Consider the following 25440-nt stretch of genomic DNA (forward strand, 5'->3'; position numbering starts at 1 on the left):
AGAAAAGAAAACTAGGCCTTAGCATGTCCCATCCGATTAATTTTCCTTTACCCTCACCAACATTACATAAACCAGAGGTTAACAGGCTTTCTTTAAAAGGAGTGGCTGTTGCTAGGAAGACATAACTTCTGTTTTTATGACAGTTCTAGGGGGTACTGTTTAGTTTCTGTAATATATTTTATACATGTGTGTTGCCGACAGGATAGTTCTTTTCAATAGCCTCCACACCCATCTAAAAACACAAACAAACTTCATAATCTCTGTGGTCCACATGTGCTGTCTGTAAACACCTACAAGAAGAAGTAACTGTGTAAAACTGGGGCCATATTTAACTTGAGCAGCCACCACTGGATAACCAGCTTCCTTTAAAAATGATTAAAAACAAATCAGTGGGCCACACTGCTGGGCGGGGTGACATCTCCAGTCATTACTGTTTACCAGTGATGTGTGGATTGTAGAGGGGAGGACACTGCAGGGAAGTGCAGACTGAATACTAAACAAAATGTGAGCCTTTATTGTGACTGATCAAAGAAAAATACAAATAGGCCAATAGAAATTGTAATCCAAAGAACATGAAGTCCAATCAGGTCTAAAGAGCATGAATGTGCACAGGTGAGCACAGAAGGCTAATTTAGGGTTAGAGAGCGGAGAGGAAATGAGACACGGGTACAGATTATCAACACAGGCAAAGCAGGAAGTAAAGCGAACTATTCATGAAGGAAAACCAACACTCAAAGGAAAATAGGAAATGAGTGAGAGACCTAATACTAACACTTAGCACGATGTCAAGCTAGTGAACAAAGGGTGATGATGACATCAACAGAGAAATGAGAGAGAAGGAGGAACAAACAGGGTGGCAGCAGGGGAACTAAAAACTGGCATTAAGAAAACTCAAGAGTTAAACCCAAGCGCAGGATTGCAAAACTCAGATTCAACTAGACTAAACAATAAAGTTGAACAAACACCATAAAAGTTCTTGACTAAGAATTTCAAACAACGTGACGCCTGTGAGGACGGATACTGTTTATTTTGACTCCAAATTGTTGCTGCTGGACAAAACTCAGCACTAAAAATAGATTTACCAATTTAAAAGAAATCAGCTGTTTCCACCTGTCTGAGTAACATTTACTAAGTTTAAAAAAACCCTAAACTTACAGTTTCGTTATATTACATAGCCCTGTTTTTATTTTACTTTATTAAAGTGCGTGTGTATCCTTTTTTAGATTTACTCGAGATCTAAAGAACAAAAGATTAGGTTGTTATACAGTTCTTGCTTCTACTTCTTTCTTCCTGTTAAAAGCGAGTTTTTCCTTCCCACTGTACCAGGATCTTGCTCATAAAGGGTTTTCTGATTGTTTGTTTTTTCCTCTACTATTGCAGGGTTTCTAACTTACATTATAAAGCACAGTGAGGTGACTATTTGGCGCTATATGAATAAAACTGATTTGAATTGATGAGTGAATGACCAGCAAACCAAATTATGTTGCCAGTATGAGTTGTATGATGTATCAGGCTGTCTCCCTCAATCCAGAAGGGTCCAAAGCCACATCGTCCACACATATAATAATGAATCATGATAATGAATACATTTCATATATCATTCTACGGAATCGTATGATTTTATGAATCATTCACACAAATCATATCTCCATATTACCTTACTGAGTACAGCCTTGAAAGTCCTGCATAAATTCCAGTTTAATTGTTGAATTAATTAATTTATTATTGAGTGTTATTATCTACCTGTGTTTCAAGTGCTGACATTTAACTTTATTGGATTAAGCAGCACTTCACACAGGAGGTGGTAGCGCATAATTGAAGGCCAGATGAACTTAAGGGCGCCCCTCCAACCCCGCAACACACACACAAACACAGACACACACATATAAAAAAAAATGGAGCCATCATCATCATCACTCCCGCAGAATGGCAACCATAGGGTGTCACTGCCAAGGTTAGCGCAGGGTATATTAATGTTCAGTAGATGTGAAATCATCCAAGAAAACAAGAAAACCACTCATAAGCAAATACTTTCATACTTCAAAAAATCCTTTTGAAGTATGAAAGTTTGTTTCATCATAGTGTCCTTAAAAGATGAAGGAAAGCCCCCAAATCTAAGGTTTCTTCTTCTCTCGATTGCATATTTCAGAGTGAATATTGATTGCAGCACTAGAAGAAAGGCCACCAACTCATAATATATCAACATTGGGACTATAGCTTATTCTATAATTACAAGACGGTTTGGACAACAGTTGTTGTTAGGGTGGGAAAAATCTCAGTATCATCCATCTTAACATAAGAATTTGGGTAACACTTTATAAGACAGCCTTTGTTGGGAGTAACAAACTGGGAGAACACTGGGTTGAGCATTTACCTGTGTTAGCTGTTCCAGCCTCTGTTTTGCGCCCTTCAGGACAGGATCCGTATTGCGCACAGTCAGCTCGGGATTCTCCCTCTGGGCTTTTAAAGTGTTGCCAACCACACGACCTGCATAACTACAGAAAGGCAGAACATGAGAAAGATATGCAGTACTTCCTGTCCCAGTTTGTCTCTGTGTGAGTGTTGTTCTCCTGTCCCAGTTCTCTCCATTCACTATACTCGTGTGTTTAGTCAGAGTGCACTGGATTCATAGACACACATGCACACGGTCATATTTCCATTACTTCAGAGGTAGGGGTGCAACGATATTCGTATCGATATTGAACCGTTCGATACAGTGCTTTCGGTTCGGTACGCATATGTATCGAACAATACAAAATTTTTAATTTATTTTATCAACTTTCCTTCTGACAATGCTGTCTGTGTTGAGCGCTGAGTGAATCTGCGTTCGACTACTCCGCCTAGGCTCGACAGTGCAGCCTAGGCGGAGTAGTCGAACGCAGATTCACTCAGCGCTCAACACAGACAGCATCATCAGAAGGAAGAGCGCAGGGCAAGCTAGCGAGACAGAAGTTAAGCTCTCCTTACAACATGGACCTCCCGCACCCTCATTCAGATCTGGCGTTTGGAATTATTTTGGTTTTCATGTGACGTATGACCCTGAAGGTAAGCGAGTCATGCACTAAAGTAAAACAGTATGTTGGATGTGCCATGCAATGCTCAATTACATGGGTGGGAGCTAGTGTGTTAGCGCAGTTAGCTCGTTAACGTGTTGGCCGTCTAGCCCCACACACGGGGCGATCGACGGTAGCTCGTTAACGGAGATTTGCCGTGTTGTGGCGTTAAGGTCATTTCAACGAGATTAACCTGAAAGCACTAGTGGGAACACAACGAATATGACTGCACATTTACGCCGACATCATCCTAGTGCAAAGACAAAAACAACAAGCATGCTACTAACTTTAGCCGAGTCATTTAGACAGCTGTTAGCACATGATTCTCCTTATGTGTTTAATATGCTGCTGAGAATATAGCCCAGAAGAAGCGGATAGTATAGCTTTTATTTTGGAAAGAGCCATTTCTCTGTAATAAACTCTCTTTTTCCAAAGATGAGTGATTCCTCAATCAGATACAGGGCTCGCAATATCGCTAGCCCGACGTCCCGGGGCTAGCGATCTTTCCAGTCGGGCTACCAAAATCTATCTCTGCCCTGCCCGTCGGGCTATTGTAGGAAGGAAAAATATATGTCAATGCTTTTGCATTCTTTCAGAAATGTAGCTGGGTAATTATGTCATTGGCATCGGTGAGCCACTGTCAATATGTGACATATTGAAATCGCGTTTGAATTTGCGCTTGTTTTTTTGCTTTCACTTTGCAATGACAGCACTGATCTGTGAGTGATGATAATTTGTGCACCAATTCCTCTGACATCATCTTATTAATCGTTAGCTTACTATGCAAACATGACAAGTGAAATCTCCCGCAGCAAGCTTAAACATGTGAGAGGTTGATCGCGCAGAGAATCGCTGAGCTTATGTGAGTGCGTGTGTAAAAGCAGCAGGATTTATATTTGACTACGATGACCTGGATGACTGAGAACCTTCACAGACAGATATATATTTTAGTTCTGCTGAGCCAAATAAGACAGGTCAGGGTGAAGAAGTGACAGCCAAAGAAAAGCTTACCACAAAACGGAGAAGTTATGACAAATCAGACTATAAGGCAAAAAGAAAGTGCAGCTTTATGGTTTCATGGACAAAAGAATTTCTGTGGCTGCGATATGATGAGCTAAATAACCAGGGCTGCACATAAGTGGTCCGCAGGTGCGCATTCGCTGTCAAAATAAAAAACACGCACAAGGGTTAGGGTTAAATTTAAAAACTGTACTTTTGAGTTAAAATATATATTTATAATTTTAATAAATGACAAATTAAAAAGGCATGAACATTTTTTTGTATCGAAAAAATATCGAACCGTGACACCAAAGTATCGAACCGAACCGAACCGTGAATTTTGTGTATCGTTGCACCCCTATTCAGAGGATATTACATTTACTCACGCTGGTTTTGTCAAGTCTTATCCTGACCCCTCCATAATCACTACTTGCCCATAATCCAGATCTAACCCTAGCCTTAACATTAAACCAAGTTTTGAACTTATATGTTAATAATCTGTCTTTTGCACCTCTGACAGTAAGCAGCTACCAACAACAGTAAAGACAAGAAGTATTACAAGTACACAGACACATACATACCCTTTGCAAAAAGAAAAGTCACCATTTACTCCACAGTAATGGACTAACTTGTGATATGAGCTCATCTTTATGCAGATTAATCTTATTTCTTTACTTTTTTTCCCAGGGATATTTCATTGAAAACAGATGGACTGCTTACAGTAATTGCTATTAGTGGTTTTCAGCAAGGTTGTAAAATGATTCATCTTTAGAAATCACATTTTCCCACACACAGGAAACTGAAATTCAATTTACAAAGATGTTTTTTGTATAATTTAATATACGTTTAAGATATTTTAGTTCTTTGATAATTGTGTCTGTATATATATCTATATATCTATATATATATATATATAGATATATATATGCATCATACATTTACATATCAATATATTACAGAGGTACCCACTATAGACGCGCTGAATTAGGACACAAGAATCAAGTGTTAAAATCATTTGAAAGGATATTACTTTACTTTAGAGCTGAGTAACTCTGCATGTTTTTAAATGATGCAATCAAAGTAAATTTAGTATTACAATTTATTCCATGCAACGAGTGCCATCTTTGATCATCTTGCATACTGATAGCTTTTTTCAATAACAGGCTGTAAGCAAGGATCACATCATTTTGTCTGGTGGGTGGATCAAAACGAAGATGAAGTGGGAGAAGAGCAAAAAAGAAGAAACAAAAGTTCATGAGTCACATTTTTCCATGTTCCAAACCAGCTTTGCTAGCTAATACAATCAACCACCAACTCAGTAACCACCGAGTCCACACCCTCAAAAGCACAAACACACTCTGGCAATGGCAACGAGGGAACAGGATTGTGGGAACCAAGGAGCAGAGACATGGTGGATGAATCTGAATTGATTTGAGTGATGCCAAGAGATGGTGCGGTGGTGAAGACCTCTTCTTCTGGAGCCATGCTTACTCTGCTGGTCTGGGATAAAATCCCATGTGAAACTTAACACAGTGTGGCCTTTAATTAAGTTTCTCAGATTGTTGTTGTGTTCTCACACAGATCAAGTTTTGATGCTCGTAAGTGTTCATGTCCTGAGGCCTTACTAAGTGAGTTCTAAATCTGTGCCTGGATTCATTACACCTGACTTGAACTAGCTACAGTAACTGATGTCACAAAAATGCTTATCAACTGTCCCTGTGAGAGAAGCCGTTCCAAACCATCTTCATGCAAGTTCACATTAAATAGGCAGCCAAACACATATCACATCAAAAGATCAAACTGCATGCTTTGCTAATAAAGCATGAGACTACAGATCCCCACGGGAAAATCAGGTCAACGGAGAGGCAAACTTCCTGTGAAGTAGGGGAAAAGAATACAGCATCAATAGAAACCGAAGCAAAGAGAATTAATTAAATATTATACTGCTGATGTTTTCATTAGCTTTAAACTGGTATGGTTAAAAAATATTAAGATAAGATAAGATAAGATAACCTTTATTAGTCCCACACGTGGGAAATTTGTTTTGTCACAGCAGGAAGTGGACAGTGCAAAAGTTATGACGCAAAAATTAGAATACAATAAGAATAAATACAGTACACAGCTGTACAGAATAGAATAGAATAAAATAATATACTATATACAGTAGAATAAAATAGAATAAAAATATAAGCAGCTTGGTGTGAAAAAATCAACTGTGGGAGCAATCATCAGAAAATGGAAGACATACAAGACCACTGATAATCTCCCTCGATCTGGGGCTCCACGCAAGATCTCATCCCGTGGGGTCAAAATGATCATGAGAACGGTGAGCAAAGATCCCAGAACCACACGGGGGGACCTGGTGAATGACCTGCAGAGAGCTGGGACCAAAGTAACAAAGGTCACCATCAGTAACACACTACAACGGCAGGGAATCAAATCCCGCAGTGCCAGACGTGTTCCGCTGCTGAAGCCAGTGCATGTCCAGGCCCGTCTGAAGTTTGCCAGAGAGCACATGGATGATACAGCAGAGGATTGGGAGAATGTCATGTGGTCAGATGAAACCAAAGTAGAACTTTTTGGTATAAACTCAACTCGTCGTGTTTGGAGGAAGAAGAATACTGAGTTGCATCCCAAGAACACCATACCTACTGTGAAGCATGGGGGTGGAAACATCATGCTATGGGGCTGTTTTTCTGCCAAGGGGACAGGACGACTGATCCGTGTTAAGGACAGAATGAATGGGGCCATGTATCGTGAGATTTTGAGCCAAAACCTCCTTCCATCAGTGAGAACTTTGAAGATGAAACGAGGCTGGGTCTTCCAACATGACAATGATCCAAAACACACCGCCCGGGCAACGAAGGAGTGGCTCCGTAACAAGCATTTGAAAGTCCTGGAGTGGCCTAGCCAGTCTCCAGACCTCAACCCCATAGAAAATCTGTGGCGGGAGTTGAAAGTCCGTGTTGCTCGGCGACAGCCCCAAAACATCACTGCTCTCGAGAAGATCTGCATGGAGGAATGGGCCAAAATACCAGCTACTGTGTGTGCAAACCTGGTAAAGACCTATAGTAAACGTTTGACCTCTGTTATTGCCAACAAAGGTTATGTTACAAAGTATTGAGTTGTATTTTTGTTATTGACCAAATACTTATTTTCCACCCTGATTTACGAATAAATTCTTTACAAATCCTACCATGTGGATTCATGGATATTTTTTTCACATTCTGTCTCTCACAGTTGAAGTGTACCTCTGGTGCAAATTACTGACCTCTGTCATCATTTTAAGTGGGGGAACTTGCACAATCGGTGGCTGACTAAATACTTTTTTGCCCCACTGTAAACATGGCAGCTTCTGCAAATTGGTGCCTACTCCTGTGTAATTTGAGAATGTATCTGTTTCTTGGAACAATTAATTAATTAATTATAATAAATGAGTGCAATATTATTTTTGTCGACAAAATAAACTCAAACTCAACTGACTGTACCTTTAACGAAAAATGTTCCCAAATCCGATGATCTCTGCAGGATAAAACAAAATGGTCAAGCTTTATAAATGAAGACAGTTTGGGTTATACTTAAATTAGGTGGCTTATCCATTAATCTCATCACATGATACGGACCATATCTTTTTCTGTATTGCTACATAAACAAAAGAAACATTTCAAACACCGTCACCATGGGAACTGGGAACATTGATTGCCAATGAACAACAAGAGATCATAAGATGCATGCTGCCTAATCCTCTGTACATTCAAAGCATTTGATTCTGTAGTTTTTTAGCTGCATGACTGGTATGAGAGTGTGTTGCTAACACAAGCAGGATATGAGAGCACATGTACTGTGCCCACAACAGAATGAAGTAATAAAAAAAAGATAATGGACTACATGTAATATGAACAGGATATTGACATACATCTACATGAAGATGTGTAATAAAAGGCAACAAAATCAAAGGCAGCAAAAAACAGCATGAAAGAGCAAGAAGCGAAGGGCAATAATGAAAAAGGGTGATGAACAAGAAAGCAAAACGAGAAATAAAAGCTCAATTAAAAACCACAGACCTTCCCTTAAGGGGAAAATCCCAAGATTCCACAGACTCCAGCAAAGAGTTTAGGGATCAGTGTCAACAGCGCACATCCAGTGAATTTGTTAGTGTCAACACCTCACACATACTGCTGGCATATTTCATGTTTCCTTTTATCTTGATCTAAGCTGGGAACATACCTGACATCATTTGAAACAATGCAGCCAAGACTGACAGACAGCTGATTTGACCTTTATATATACAAGGCTGACTGAATCTATACTTTCTTTTACCGCCACGAAAAACAAGTAAATTAATATAAATGGAACAAGCACAAAAGGACCAAGCAGGCGTGGATATGAACATTATTAGGTATCAGTGCACGAGTACACTAACTATAAGACAGGCGTTTCCTCCAGGGGATAAAAAGATTTACATGTCTGTAAATTGTATCCAGATAATGAACAACAGTACTTTTCCTCCAAGTCACAGAAGAAGTGTTTCGGTGTAGACAGACATACTTTTGTTGCAGACGAGTGTTTCTATTGGATATTTAAATGTAAATTTCTCAGAGAGTCAGATATTAGGGGTTTTACATTCTGTGACCTTCTCCATATTAATATGCAAATAAATGTAATATATCTCTATGTGGACACTGAGACCGTGATGGATTTTGCCGTGTTTATATGCATAGCTTTTAGTAAAATTACTACAGCCTGCAAAAAGCACAAACACACAAAAATATGCTCTCACTGACCACTTTATTAGGTACACCTGTTCAACTGCTAGTTAACACAAACGTTCAGTGTATTTAGACATATAAACATGGTTAATACGACTTACTGAAGTTCAAACTAAGCAAATAAATGGGGAAGAGGAGGGATTTGGATATGGCGTGATTGTTGGTTGCAGACAGGCTGATTTGAGTATTTTAGAAACTGCTGAGCTACTGGAATTTTCCCACATAACCATCTCAGGGGTTTACAGAGCTTGGTCGGAAGATGAAAAGATATACAATGAGCCGCAGTTTCTTGATAAAAAACAAAACAAATTTGATACTGCTTTGAGCTAACAGGAAGGCAACAGCAGCTCAAATAACCCATCATGACAATCAAGCTATGCAAAAGAGCATCTCTCAACGCACTGGGGTTTAAACCTTGAAGCTTCAGTATGAGTTGATGAGTCAGTGAAGCTCGCTTCTGTCTGATGATTGTGATACTGGGGTCAGCTATTGAGGATATCCTGAACCCCTCTGGCCCTAAACACTGCTGTGTTTGCCGTTGTTAGCTGGTGTTAGCCACGTTGAAGTCGATCTAACATTATATGGACTGTGACGATACAATGTGAGAATGTAGTGAAACTGTTTGAGGTCTGACTGTAGTTCAGGAGATGAGGCTTGGGGTGAAGAAGCAGAAGATGAGGCGGAAATGAGGGAGGAGAAGGAGGAGAAACACATAATGAGAAAAGCTGAATGTCCACTAGGCCACTGTTTTCATGGTGGCGAGGGAACATGGCCGCCTCCGCAAACCAGTGCCCACTCCAGTGTATTTCTACACTTATGAGAACCCATCAGTTTGTTGGGAGATATAATTACGCACAAATCAATATATCTTTATTAATACAATAATTTCCTATTAAATAACAATAAAAATGACCTATTCTACCTTTAAAAACTCATTTTTGTTGGCAGTACTGCATCTTTCCCTGTTTTTCTGAGGAGATTACACATGCAACTGTGCAAAGGTTACTGAAATCACAGCAAAGATTTACCATCTGGCAATCATACACATCCTTTTCAACTGGAGATGAAAGTGTCCACAGCATCTGCACATCTGAAACATTTTCTCATGTCTAATACTAGCTGTCCTGCTGAATGTATAGGAAGCTGTCATTGCTATTGGCCCAGATTACAGATGTCCCAGCTGTGCTGCTTATTCGGCCCCTGATGATAGTATTGCAGGAACTGTGGCGTGTAGACAACACATAGAGGTGTGACTGTGAGTGACACTTAATGAGATCTGGAGAACGACACACATAAATCACCAGCAGCACGATGACAACGCTCCTCTGCCGCTGCCCTTAGTTACTGCGAGGTTGCTAACAGTGACACGCATAGCGCTCATTTCTTAAGGTGCCTCCCTGCAGCGTTAAAGGATCGCACACACACACACAAAATTATAACACCTGAAATGGTGATCTGATCTGAGGGAGGAGTGCAATTATAGGCGTCGCAACCTCAGTTGTAAATCTAGCTGCATTCCTGTGGAGACATTTAATTAGCCCATTCAACCCCACTCCACACACACACACACACACTTATAATATGCATACATAGGCTACACAAAGTAACACACTGTACCCACACCTGAGGGATAAACCTGTATTTCTTGTGCCAGATGAAAGTACAGTGTGGTTTAGACTGGTCTGGGGAAAAAAAGCAGTTCTCTACTTTCTACCTCAGGGTTCAGGACATTTCTGTCTTGGACTGTTACATGTCTTCATAAAACATTAAGGGGTGATGTAAATCAGAGGTGGACATTTGAACACACACACAAACACAGGACGCATAAATAGACCGGGTATGGTAGGTTTTTAGTGAAAAGGACAGAGTTAATGCGTGGTCGCTAAAGATGTTGATCTGTTGCTTCCCTCTTCTGGAGGCAATCAGCCATTACAGATCTAACTGCAATCAGAAGGTCCACATTCATCACACATGTGCCCACAGCGATGTTTCTACTCATTCTAGATAATTAGGCCTGAGTGAAAGAAATACATTTGCTTGTACTGCACGCGTGCAAACATTTCACTGCAAACTTTTAATGTGGAGTATGCTATTAGCTGTGGGTTGCCTTTCACTTAAAGTGACAATGACCAACACAAAGTTGAGGGAGTGCATTCCCAACCTCAGACTATTTGGGGAGTGTGTGAATGCAGTGCGAGCCAGCATTAACAAACTCTGTGTCAAAATGAGTTTTTGCTTTTCCATCTTAGACAATTAAAACATTCGCCATGAAATGCATTCAGTAAGATGACCCTAAATGACAGTGATTCGGCCCTGTCCTGAGTTGAATCTGGCAAAACTTGTGAAAATACTTGTGCGACTTGATTATGAATGTGGAACGCCATAAATGCTTTTGAAATATGAAAATAAAAGTTAAAAAAATCGGTTTAGATCACTATTCTGAATACAGCTCTTATTCAACTCTAGTTGTTCTAGAGTCTCACTTGTGAGCGGCGCACCTTTGGGGGAGTGTGTGTAAGTGGATATATTAGGATGGCCCAGAGCCACTGGAGGATTATGTGCTGCCAGCTGGGTCCTGTCACCTGTATGCTTAGTTTATAAAGAATTTGGCGTCGGGCCTTCTCTGATGGTACTGTTTTCTCACTTGTGTCCGACTTTCAGACTATTTGTAAATTGATGCTCTCTCATTTATTCTCAGCGCATCAGACCCCACGCCCCACATCTGATAAACCTGGCTGTGCCTTCTGACCAGATTAGGAGACAGCTGGAGAAGCTACATGACTTCCACTGCTGAAACAAAAAAAAAAATCAGCTAAATAAAGTTGTTTTTCTTCTTCTTTAGTAGTTATTTAAGATGCACTTAGGAACAGATATTTTAACTGCAATATTTAAATAAGTTGGATTTGGATACCGGAAAACAGACGACACCTACTCTTGTGCTCCAGTCTAGTCTCCCTACAATGTAGGTGTAACCATTTTCATTGTCATGCCAACTTGTAACCATGAAAAAAAAGGGGGCCTATAATCTGCCCTCTGCTCCTCCATCATCCACTCTCAGACTTTCTCATCATTTATCTTTTTCACACATGCACAAACACACACTTTCACCAACACCAGACATTTGTAAGTGAAGTGGGTCAGAGGGCGGAGGAGATGAATGGAGGTCTGAATAGCAGGATGGAGAGATGAATGGATGGCTGAATTAATGGGAGAATGGGTGGATGGATTGATGGATGAATGAGAGAAGAAGATGTAAAGAGGTCAGAGAAGCACAGACTGGCTGCGCTCCAGCACAGGCCAAGGGCGACATCTCTTCTAAACCTGTTATGAGAGTGAGTAAAACATCAGGCTGGAATGATGGTGGCGGATTTTTTAATATTTAATTCAAGACCTTTTACACAAAATTGGAGGGAATGCAGGGATATCTAGTTTGGAATGGACCGGTAAAGAATGTAGATGTGGGAAATGTCCCAACAGGTTAAAATGTTAAAGAAAGGACAGAGTAAGGACAGGTATTTTACTCGATATGTTCATTCAGCATCTGAAATCATGGGCATTATAATAAATAAGATCAATAAGATCCCCAGCATAAAACTTAAGCGACACCAGTGATGAGAGCAGACTTGCTTTTGCATGGTTTTTCTTTGTCTGGTACATCAGGCCACCAATAGCTTGCTAATTTGTGGATTTCTCAACATGTAACAATGCAATTTTTAGCGTTATTATCCTTTTAAAGTGTTTCCTGCTCCAGTTTTCTTTAAATATCCAGTGAAAAAGAAAAAGCAAAGCCGATAAATATATATGAGGATCACTGACTTCAGCAGCATCAACGGTGAAGAAAGAAAGAGCGAAGCATGTGTAGGATGTCCTTCAAGGCAACACGGCCTGTTTCGTATGGTTGGTAGACCTTCAATAAATAAACCTTCTCTATCACAGGAACAGATTCCCTGCTGAGACAGATAGAACGGGCTCACATCCAAGTGAGTGTGCTCCAGAGGAGTGTGTGTATTGCTGGGTGCATGTTGGTATGTTTGCTGCTCGGTATGTGTGGAAGAATGCGTCTCGGAGCACATTTGTCTAAGCGTGTGTGTGCTTGGTACATGTGTGCGTGTGTGGGTCCATTTGTCTTGTTACTAGTTTAAGCTGCCAAAGTAATCACCATGAGAAAGACTCTGGAAACGAACTCTCTAACCTTCACAACCCCTGCCCTGGCAACTATAGGAGCCACACACACACACACACACACACACACACACACACACACACACACACACACACACACACACACACACAGACACATTTTAAATAGATATTATGCTCTGAATGTGGATGGGTTTTTTTTTAACATGACCAAAGTTGCAAATAAAAATATCTATGCTCTGTATGGCATTATAGTGACATGACAGGCTTAATATGGTCATCTCAGGCATGCTATTGTGCTTGTACTTGTACAACTTGTCTACTGTACCTACTGCTTAAACCTTCTGTTTGTCAGTGACAACGAATCAGAAGAATTCTGTCTTAAAAGGAGCTTTTTAGGGAAAGGAGCTAAAACATCTCGTTTCGAACAGTGGATGAAATGAGACAGCATCAAGTTCCAGTGTAAGATAAATAGAATGTAATTATTAATAACGAATAGAGTTAAAGAATTAAAAAAACAAAACAAAGCGTGGAGCTAGAAAGAAGCATAAAAGGGTCAGTTTTAGGTAGCAAAAACAATGACAGAATTCAGCTCATTGCATGTGAAATACAACAGGATAGGATAACATACTGGGCTGGAATTTACATTGAATGGTGGGTAAATGCTAGAATAAACTGAAACCAATACATGAGTAGAGCCAGTTATAGGATAAAATCCAATATTTAAATATATTAGTCAACATTTTTTTTCTTTCAGAAGCAACAGTTTTCTCTAATATTTGTTATGTCCAGCTATTTATTTACTCATTTATACTCTTCCAGACTCTACACAGATCAATTTGTTTTTGTGCCGTTCAAATGTGTACTGCCAAGAGGAAAGTTACAGATTCAATTTTAACAGATACAACATCAACACTCATAACATGGCTGAAGGGTGTTTCTGCCATCTCTTCTTAGATTTTTATTTTCATTATAAATGCTCATGCCAGCCAACAATAACAGCCAGCCAATAAATCAGGCTCTAGCTATGGAGGTAGCTGTCACTGGGTTTATCCAACACTGATAAAGTAAAAATGGTGAATAAATGGTGAAATTCAAAAGGAGAGACACAAATGCATTACACTGCTAACACAACATCAGCTCTTTGCAAGCATCCACATACAGCATGCTAACGCAAAGCTAGCAAAGAACCCAGTGATGTTAAAGGTGAGTATCTGCAGACCCCAGTTCAGTGGCCCGAGCCTGAACTTCAACAGGTAACATAAGCAGTTATGGGCAGAGTTGCAGCGTTGTAGCCTTCATTTCTACCTTTTCGTGTTTCTAGAGTAGAATCATTTTGGCGATTGCTTTTGAGTCTGTTTGGTCTGGTTTTCAACTTAGCTTTGTGCGCAGGTACGTATGGAAACACAAAGAGAAAGATCTTATGTGTCCTCATGAGGATAGGGATTTGTGTTACTGTGTGGAACTGTAGCCTAAGGATTATATTGTTAACTGGTAATGTGTCTCAGGTCATTTTACAGGGTAACCTGAAAGCAAGTAGACAAATTCTGCCTGTTTTTTGGTACATCATAGTTGTAAAAAAGCATTTGTCACAGAATAAAACATATCACAATGCACACAGACCTCTCTACGACATCTTGGCCGCTCCAGCATGTGTGCTGCTCCACTTCCATCTCACTTTCACAAAGCATCTCTGGCAACTCGGTGAAAAACCACTGGTACCGCTGGATAGAGCCCTCAAACTCTCTGAAAAAGAGTAGGAGTTGTGCACAGCTGAATGCTCGGGTTGTTGTTAATAAGAGTTGAGGCGGTGTACCATATGCCTTTATTTGTCTCAATTTAGACTGTCAAGTCCAATTCGCTGCAAAATCCCTTCTGATAGACCGAAGGCAACAAAAGGAAGCCACACAGACTCCCTTTAGATAATGACTGTGTAATAAAAATCCGATATTTGGGTTCATTTACTACGTTTTCTTAGAGTTCCAAGTTTAGGAAAATACTATATCATTTATGTGGAACAATTACATGAATTACGTGATTTTACCATGATAGTGTAATGTAATAATACAGCCATAGAGAATCATTTCACATGAATTTCTTGGAATATGACTACTTTTAATGGCAACAGACACAACTAAGGCTAGATAAAAATCACTCTGAAAACTTAGGATAACACAATGGAGACGAATGGTTATCCTCTGACTTCTTGATTTTAGGGTAATTTAATAGTTCATAAATACATCAATTACCTTGATATTTTTTTCAGGTTTCCACTCTTCTCCCCTCTGCTACCTTTAAGAGGGAATGACCTAGTGCAAACACAAAGAAATGAACAATTCTTTTCACTTGAGTTCCATCAGCAATATAATAATCAAAGATGTTCTGGGACATCCTCGCCTTTTTACACACATATGTAGAAAGCACAAGGCATATGTGCCATATAGAAGCCTGAGTTTGAGAGAGGAATGGTAACGCATTCAAAAGAATGCAGGCAACAGTGACAAAAGTCAGAACATTTATGAAGTAAGACACAATGTGAAAAGAAGGCGTTGGACTTGAAGTTAGTTACAAAGCAGCTTAAATAACATGTCATATGTGAAATTTGTCAACCTAACGCCTCATGTGTGTAGGATAATAGCTGAGCCATCAGCTGGTAAGAGCTGCTCTCAGCTGATTGAGGGCTGAGCTTTCTGTTCTGCTTATGCCCATACTTCCCCTGCAATACGTGAATGACAAATATAAAAAAAATAACACTACTCCATCCTCCTTTACAGGCCCCAAATATTTCCATCTTCTCTAACAATAAGCAATGCATATCAGCAGATCCAGTATGTTACTCACCTCCGGGATTGCAGCCGCAATCGTCGATGAACTGGTGGACCAACTGAAGGAGGCAAAGTCGCAGGCGACCTCTCCAAGTTTGCTGATGTTGTAGTGTGCACGGTAGTTGACTGTGGACCCATCATCACAGGACCAGCTGCCTGGCTGCCGCACACTTTCTCTACCTGAGGAAACACTGGATGATAACTTTGGGCTGCTTTTCAGAGGAATGCTGAATGATGTACATGGACTATTATGCACGTTTATCTAGACCACGTGTCATGTTTAAGATGTGTTCATTAGTATTGGTAAATGGATGAACTGAGAGACAATGCTAGTTTTTTCTTCCTTGCAGTAGATTAGAGATTAGACTACTTGTCAATATGCTCAGTCAAACTGGCATTACCAGTTGGAGAAGCTAACTTTGACTTATTTGACTAAGTGCTCAGCTAAGTCTTTATTGCACCAAGGATGTTGAAGCCTGTGACCACTGACTCATGTCATTAGGAGGCATGCCGAGTGCCCAGTAAATTTAATAGCTGGTAGTTTTTTGGTTATTATTGCAATAAATACACAAAAGATTAGCTTCATACCAATTATTCAGTTATAGAATGGGGATGGGCAATTAATTTTTCCCAAGGGGCTACATGAGGAAATGGGACCGTTTTTGGAAGCGCCGATATTAATTTCATTTCCTTATAGATTTAACGTTGTAAGCTTCCACGACTGTCCCATCTACTCATGTGGTCCCTGGGAAAATTCATTTCCCACACCTGCATTAGTGTTTAATTTTCTAACACTGGTTGTCAGGTTCTCTAAGAGAACAGAAATCAGTGTTGTCTTAACCTTAGCATTAAGTGTAGCCAATATTTCATTTAACCAACTGTCATGCGTCACATGGATGAAGAACTTTGATCAAATATTTAATGAAGGGGCATTTTCTTATCAGCCACAATTAGCAGTGCAATTATGTCTGTGTATGTTTGTTTACCTCTCAGGAATCTACTCTAAGTCCACAATGTTCTCTCAAAGTTGGACGACTACTCTATTGCTTCCTCCAACAGTGTGTGCATGCATGCATGTGTTTGTGTGTCGTCTGTTTGTCTACAGATTAGCCACAGAAACTTTCTCATCACTCTGAACCAAGCTGCATTCTGGGTATCGGTTGTCCCGCCAACCACAGTCTTTGTCTGGCACTGGATCTGTATTCACACTCACATACATGCTCACGCACACACACAGACTGAAGGGAACCCCAGATTCTCTAAAGAGAATGAGGCTGTTTTTAGCCCATCTAGGTACAAGGCTTTTCTAAGAAGCTCCAACTGCCAGGCTGAAAGAAACCCATGGCCTTCCTTCCTCTGTGTCCAAAATTCAAATGGCTTTATTATTGAGGCATATGTGTAACGATGCTTAGGGACCGGATGCTCATCTTTTTTTCTTTTTTTTTTTTTAGTTTGAAGCACTTTAACATTACATATTTAAACTTTTTTTCCCCCAGTTGATTTGCATCCACATGACTACATGTCATATTCTAAACAATTATAAGTGTAGCCAGTATAAAGCAAACCAAACATCATCCCCAACATCAAATTATCTCTTTTGCTTACTGTGGCTGTGATGCGTGGTCCATGCAGCTGCGCATGTAGTATGGCATCATTTACATGGTGTCTCACAGCTAAGAGAGCTAACTCCATGCTGTTGTGGTTGCTGCTGGTTGCTAAAGTAGCAGCTAGGCGTTGAAGCAATACCACCAGACTCCCCCAGGGGCCACCCAGCTCAGATACACCCACCTAGAAAAAAAAGAGAGGAGAAAAGACGAAGAATGAGAAAATGCAGATCACATACAGTGCTTCCTCTGAATCAGAGAAGACTATCTATATCTATATATCTATATATATTCTCTTTAAGTCTTTACTCAATATGAATTTGAATTTATTGTTGGATTTCTGTCTTTGTTGTCTATGATTTCTATCTGTCTAACATTTCACTGTGATTTTGTGCTTTTTAGATATAATTCAATTTAACTTAATAACTGAATTTCTCTTTAAATACATTGTTTCCTCCGCCTCTCTCTTTGCTCTGCGTGGGTTTTTCTTTCCTTCTCATTACTGAGGAGGATAAACATGTTCAGAGTTGTTGTTTTTTTTAATCACACTTTCCTTGCATCCAAGAAACTCTCAAGTGAGACGAACAGTGCCATCTTCTAGTTTTGTGCTATAAAGAATTCCCCCTGGGCGCTGGTACAGCTGTCCAGCAAATTTCAAAGCAGACTAGTAAGAAGCACGGAAGAGACTGCCAATTCTCTTGGCAATGCTCTTGTTATCTGTCAGTCAAAATGTAATGTGGGAATGATCTGTTGGTGGTAAAATTCTCTGAATGATTCAGCAGAATGAGAGATGGCTGCATTAGTGCGAATTTGGTAACTGTCTCGCCCCTTGACAGCGGGATACAAATTCTCTGGTGCCTCCCACGCATCTAAAACACTGTCTTCTTCAAATCGCACACTGAACCCAAAAGGGAGTCCAGTAGGTTCTGCAGAGATTACAAATGAGAAGATTTAGAAGAGCAAAAGTGTCACTGCAACAATATATGTAAAATGTTTTCTTTCTAAAGCTGATCTAAACAGGACGAAACTCACTTTTCTTGCTGGGTTTATTCACTGAGCACAAAGAGCAATCGGGTGATTATCTAAGATTAGCATAAAAAGTGTAAGCTAGCCTGACTTTAACCAGTTAAAAAATATATGTACCAGAACCTCTGGAGCATAGACTGTACAGTGGGGAAAATCCCCTGTTAAATTTGTAACCTTGCTCACTTTCTGCACCAAGTACTAAGTCATGTTTTGCTTGGAGATCAAACACTTATATCACTCCATAACGATTTAAATCGATAAATCGATATATAATTATTTTGGTTATTTTGGCTGATATTCTGTCTCTCTCCATTAAAATTCAACTACATTAAAAATTGAGGCTGTTAATGTTTTTGTAACTGAGCCAACTTACAAGTTCAGCAGGGGATCAAATAATTACACTGACCAGCCATAACATTATACCCACTGAAATGTGAATAACACTGATTATCTCTTCATCACAGTACCTGTTAGTGGGTGGGATACAGTGTATTAGGGAGCAAGTCAACGTTTTGTCATCATAGTTGATGTGTTCAAAGAAGGAAAAAATAGTTAGGCGTAAAGGATTAGCTTTATATGGCCCAAACTGTGATGGCTAGGTGTGCGGGTCAAATCAGCAAGAGTGGGAGGAAGTGCCTTTCAGTTCAGTTCAATTCAATTCAATTCAGTTGTATTTACACAGCGCCCTCCCATTCTACTTTTAAATGCTCTAAGAACAACACGTAAGCCTGCAGTGCCTGTGCAAAGTGCTCTTATAGGGGGATATGGCACCATAAGGTCATTATGATAAGATGGGAACTGCTTATTTAAGACCTTGTATGTGAGGAGCAGGATTTTTAATTTAGTTCTGGATTTAACATGGAGCCAATGAAGGAAGCCAATACAGGAGAAATCTGCCCTCTCTTTCTAGTCCCTGTCAGGACTCTTGCTGCAGCAATTCTGGATCAACTGAAGGCTTTTCAGGGAGTTTTTGGAAAAACTTTATAATAATAAATTACAGTAGTCCAGCTAAGAAATAATAAATGCATGAACTATTGTTTCAGCATCACTCTGAGACAGGATGTTTCTAATTTTAGAGATATTCCACAAATGGAAAAAAGCAGTCTTACATACAGTATTTATTTTACATTGAAAGACAAAAGAGTAACAATCTGGTTAGATACAATAGTTCTAAATTTTTTATATCCCAGTACAATGACCTCAGTTTTATCTTATTTATTTTCATATTATTATTTTATTTATTTAGCTTCATGGAAAGATACAGTTGGTTATAATCCTCATAACACTAAAAATGTATGCTATGGCTTCTAATGATACAAGCTTCAAGATTCAAGGTTACTTTATTCATACCCGTAGGTACATTTGCTTTACAGAAAAATGATAGCATGTGGCAGACACTGGAAAATAACTCAAAATGTTAGAAATATTCCAGTGTTAGAAAATCAGCACTGCTCAGTGTTATGGTAAATGGTAAATGGCCTGTATTTATATAGCGCCTTACTAGTCCCTAAGGACCCCAAAGCGCTTTACATATCCAGTCATCCACACATTCACACACTGGTGATGGCAAGCTACATTGTAGCCACAGCCACCCTGGGGCGCACTGACAGAGGCGAGGCTGCCGGACACTGCCACCACCGGGCCCTCTGACCACCACCAGTAGGCAACAGGTGAAGTGTCTAGCCCAAGGACACAACGACCGAGACTGTCCAAGCCAGGGCTCGAACCGGCAACCTTCCGATTACAAGACGAACTCCCAACTCTTGAGCCACGATCGCTTAACGGTGTTAGCCATTGTTAATCTTCAAAACTGACTAGGTTACTTTTAAACATATAACACTGTCAAAAGTGTTAATTTAACACTCAACAGTGTTGTATTTAACACTCAGAGGTGTGGACCCATATAGACACTCTCCAGTGTTAATTTAACACTGGAGATTTTGCTGTGAGTCCCTTTACTCTCTACATGTTTAAGACTCAGATTAAGTAGAGTCCTGCACTCCTCTATTGGGCATATATGCAAATTGCATTGGATCCTGATCGTGACAGCTGATGTTCAATCGCTTCCATAATCACTTTTCTGGTGATTTTTTTCAAAAACCTTAATCACGACTGAGGTAAGGGCAACAGGCCTGAAGTCGTTTAGAACTTTTGGACGACTAGATTTAGTGAGTGTAACCACGACAGCGTCTTTTCCAAAAAGAGAGTGCACATTATGTATTTGCAAGGATTTATTAAAAATAACATGAAATATAGGATGATGTTCTTAAGCACAATATTTAATTAGGCGGCCATGAATGTTATCAGGACCCTGGCTCTTGTTAACATTAACTGTATGAAAGGCCTGAGCTCAGTGCTGAGTACCTTTCAGTTCCAAAATATCCTCGCTAAAATCAGAAGAACTAAAATCAGCATATAGCACATTCAAGGCGATTGCGAAATCTCTGTCTGAATTAAAACCGTCAAAAATGATCTGACTGCTGCTCTGGGGAATTTGCAGCCTTGCTATACTTTTGTCCAGGCAGACCCAAAATCTTTTGCAGCAAATTTGCTTTCAAGAAGATTTTTGTAACTCTGTTTTGCTTTCAGGATCTTTGGTGGCTGTCTGAAAGTCAGAAACAGCCCCCTCTGTCACGGTCCTGGGTGAGACTCAGTGTTTTGTATTTAATTTATATTTATTTGCTATTTGTGATTTTAGATTAAATTAATTTAATCAAATTTTGGAGTAAGCTGGAAGCTAGGCTAAGTGACCAGGAGGGAAGATCAAGATGGAATAACGTAAGAATCCAAGGTATCACAGAAGACCACAGCTGCATGTGTGGAAAGCATATCAAAAGAGAAGCTGGAAATTTGTCAGACAGTTGACCTGAACATAGAAAAGGCACTTTGAACTTTGTTTTTAAAGTTACCAGCATGGGCCCGTCTGTTATTCATAGTGGTCAAGTTCACCAGCTTTAGAGCCCAAGAAGATGTTCCTTATACCAGGAAACATGACTAAGCGAGATGACTCAGGAAGCCTTGTTGGGAAAATACAGAAGCAAAGAAAGCATTAAGCGAGAGGAAAACTACACTTCCAAACTCCCTTTCCTGTGAGGCTGAGAGTTTTCTACACGGGAGTGTCTTAAAGCTCAGCAGAAGAAGTCACCAAGGATACGGCTCCCGTTGGGCTCCCTGTGATGGTACACAATAAAATGAATGACTCAATGTGGCTCACACCATGAGCTTTGAAATCGACGGGCCAACCAGCAGAAACCCATCAGCAGGGATGAAAAGCAAAACTGGTCACTTTCAGAAAGCAAGAACAAAGAGATGCTCACTATGTAGACCAAACGTCCCATCGTACCGTGAGGTAACAACATTACAAAAGCTTCTCTTTTCTTAACATTACGTTATGTCCTCTGATCCCTTATAGAGACAAGATCAGTGACTATAGGACAGATTCAGAACACACAGTGGAGACAAGTATACAAATGACTCTTTGTGCTGATGTCTTAAACAGAGACACAAAACAGAGATGAGGCAACAATCGCATTACTGTGCATCTGTGACTGCTGGACAATAGTGATCACACAGTGCTACTTAGAAGACTCTTTAATGCTAAGACATAAGTATTCTTGTTTTACACACACTGGACTATGAATGTGCTAATGACTGCATGGACCAATTTATACGTGTAAACGAGGCCCCTTCGTGAGCAATGCAGTATTAGAAACTGCCCTCAGAAGCAGCAAACAGAGACCTCAGAACAAGAAGACCTTCTGATATTGATCTGTTCTATCTTCTACATGTAATTTTTTATATTTGATTAGCTGAGGGGAAGGTTTTTTGCAAACATGTCCTTCGTTGTAATTATATAATGGAGAAACAGACAGCTTCAGTTAGTCTAGTATCATACGATGTGAAGGCTATTACTAACTAGGGGAAAAAAATCGGTCCAGCATAGCATTGTTATAGTTTGCAAAGCATTATTGTCTCTGTCAATACACTGACACCAAATACAGATTTTATAAAATAAATTAAAATACTCATCACCAAATACCATCACCACAGGGCTAATCACCAAAATCCTAAGATAACATTAGCCGAACAACGTTACATTAAATCGACTCAAATGGAAACCATCCAACACTGGCCACATTTAGATTACCAAATCTATCTTATAATTCAGAGCAAGCAAATGGCTCAGTCAAAAAACAAATAGGACGGCATCCTCCTTTCATTTACAACAAAACTGGTGGCTTCTTGGTGATGGCACTGAATTCTGTGACTGATTCGAACTTGTGGTGACTAAGTAGCTGCCCACAGCTTGAGGGTATCACACATTCACCACCACTTTTGATCTTAAGACAATTTCTGCAAACAGTTGCAATCTGACTGGGACTGACAGCAATCGCTCGCAGTGAGGTTATTAAAGGTTTAAGTGATGAATGCAGAGAATCTGGTGATTCCCAGTAAAGAGAAATAAAAGGAGAAAGGACAAAGCTGCATAGTTTTCTGTCACGGTCCTGGGTCTTATGACCCAGTGTTTTGAGTTTTAGTTCATTTTGATGTTTATAGTTTATGTTTAAGCCCTCCAGGTTTTCTAAGTTCATTTGTTACCATGCCTAGGTGATTTTAGTTCTTATTAATTCCCCCCTCGTGTTTCCAACCCATGTTAAGTCTCCCCTGCTCTTCATGTGTTTCATGTCTGTGTCTTACGTTGTCAAGTTCTGGTTGTCATGTCTGCGTTTCATTATGTTTCCTGTTTTATTTTGGAAGGAGTCGTGTGTTCTTGGTTCTGTGTATTTAGCTTCACTGCTCCTGTCATTAGGTTCATGTTAGTCAGCTGTTTCCTCATGTGTCTCCACTTCCCCTGATCACCTCGTGTGTATTTAAGTCCTCTGTTTTTGCATGTCATTTGTCAGGTCGTCTGCTTGTCCATACCCTCACTTCAGCATTCTATGTCAGTTCACCCCATTTAAGGTTTTTCATGTTTAGCTTTAGTTCACCCAGTTTAGGCTATGGTTTAGTGTTCACCTGTGTCCTGCTGTTTGTACTCCCTTTTTGCTGGCCTCAATAAACGGCTGATTTTCTGTTAACTCTACGCCACGTTCAGTTTATGGAGTTGCGTTTGGGTCAGTTTGCCAACACCTACAGTCTGCCCTCGCCAGACTGTGACAGTACGACCTGACCATGTCGGAGCCAGCGACCCCTGGTAGAGACGTAATCCAAGCAGTCGAGTCGTTATGCTACCAGTGGAGCCGAAGCTCTAGTGAGGAGGAGAGGGAGGAGTTACTTTACTCGTTGGGGACAAGCGTCACGGTTTTCCCCTGGTTATGGGAGGCGCTACCCCCTCTGATCTCGGACTTCTTCCGCACCATCCTCCCAGCCTGCCCTCGGCAGCATCAGCGGTCCGGTGTGCGGACTGCGTCACCACAGCCCCGTGGCCGCGCAGCCTCCCCTCCGCCTGCTGTAAGCATACGAGTCGGCACGCTAACCGGGCCGCCGCCCAGAGATTTTGCCCCGAAGACACCCGTAGACAGTGATTTGGCAGGGACCTCTGGTGTAATACTTAGAGGGAGGGAGACCTCCACAGACCTAAAAGCTAATTGTGTGACAAGAGGGGGGGAGGAATTTCCTCCATTGTCCGTTACTTCGCCTGGGGTTCCATCTAAAGCTGAGTTGCCTGTGGCTAACGCCTCCCTTCCTGAGTCTGCTCTGCTCACCTATGAGGTGCTTAAAGTAGACACTTGTGCTTTCACAGCGAATGAGGATTTTTTAGAGGAGGGTCATGTCGCAGAGCATATAAGAACGGAGGGTGAGACGAGGTGTGATCATGTTTTGCCTGCTGCTCCTGTGTCCAATGAACTTAAAAATAAGAATGCTGGTCATGACCTCATGTTGGGACTTAAAGGTGACAACAGGGATTCTAATCAGGGTAACACGAACTGTGAAATGTCCCCACCTAAATTCTGTTTTCCCCACAGTCGTGAGCAGGGTGTTTTTGGACTGTTTACCTCCATCCCTGCCGCCTCTACTCAGAGGATTGAGTCTGAGACCAGGGGATACGATTCCACTATTAATGACCATGTAGCGTCCCCTCACGGAGTTACTTTGACACAGTTCTCCGAGGTTTCTGTGAGCACATTATCGGACAGGGTTTTGAGTCCCAAGGTTAGTGTTAACACCAGCACACAGCCGGAAATGTCACCCGTCTCGGCTATGGTTGCTAGCACAGCATTATCTGTACCCATTTCACCATACACTCTACATAACCCCCTTGAGTTACAGTCCACCTCTAGCGTGGTCCCAAGTCAATGTACCACTTACCGCTATCAGACTGGTCAATTCTCATCACTCAGATCCATATCTGAATATCTCATGTTCACCCAGGGACTTCCCCCTGGAGGTTTAAGTCATGTTTTTGTGGGTAATATAGTAATCCTTGTTTTCCCTGTGGCTGACCCAGCTTACCTGTGCCATAACGTTATGTCATTGATTGAGTCTGAAGGGCAGAATGTAGACACAGGGCTTTCTGTTTCTGAACCTATTATGTCAACTAACATGGGTCTTGCAGTGACTGGGCTGGTCTCTGCCTCAAGACATCTCACACCTGTTTGTTTCTGGACTGATACCTATAAGATGTCATGTGAACGCAGCGGGCCTGTTGCCACGTCAGCTGGAGGGTCCGAGGGGCCCGTTCAGCCACCTGTCTCTGCTGGAGGGTCCGAGGGGCCCGTTCAGCCACCTGTCTCCGCTGGAGGGTCCGAGGGGTCCGTTCAGCCTCACGCCGCGTCAGCTGGAGGGCCCGAAAAGCCTGTCCAGCCGCCACCTGCGGCCGCCTCGTCGTCGTCTGGTCCAGCCTCTGCCTCGCCTGGTCCAGCTTCATCCGAGTCTTCATCCTCGTCTGGTCCAGCCTCCGCCTCTGCCACGCCTGGTCCAGCTTCTGCCTGTGCTTCGCCTGGTCCAGCTTCATCCGAGTCTTCGTCCTCGTCTGGTCCTGCCTTCGCCTGGTCGAGCTCCAGCCTCTGCTTCGCCTGGTCGA

The 25440-nt window shown here is 41.0% G+C and overlaps 1 protein-coding gene across 2 annotated transcripts in view; it reads right to left on the reverse strand.

Annotated features, from left to right (window-relative positions):
• gpc5b (glypican 5b) overlaps window positions 1-25440 on the reverse strand; it is a 62194-nt gene that overhangs the window by 25126 nt on the left and 11628 nt on the right. For both annotated transcript variants that reach the window (XM_085252173.1, XM_085252172.1), the window contains exons 4-8: window positions 17392-17574; window positions 15803-15966; window positions 15211-15270; window positions 14585-14707; window positions 2375-2495 (exon numbers count right to left, since the gene is read on the reverse strand). In XM_085252173.1, coding sequence (XP_085108299.1) covers window positions 2375-2495; window positions 14585-14707; window positions 15211-15270; window positions 15803-15966; window positions 17392-17574 — 651 coding nt within the window. The remainder of the gene's footprint in view (window positions 1-2374; window positions 2496-14584; window positions 14708-15210; window positions 15271-15802; window positions 15967-17391; window positions 17575-25440) is intronic.

Source organism: Mchenga conophoros, linkage group LG17 (assembly GCF_057382185.1).
Source record: "Mchenga conophoros isolate Kocher_MC1m ecotype Shallow Benthic linkage group LG17, M_conophoros_male_GT1.1, whole genome shotgun sequence".
NCBI classification, from domain to species: Eukaryota; Metazoa; Chordata; class Actinopteri; order Cichliformes; family Cichlidae; genus Mchenga; species Mchenga conophoros.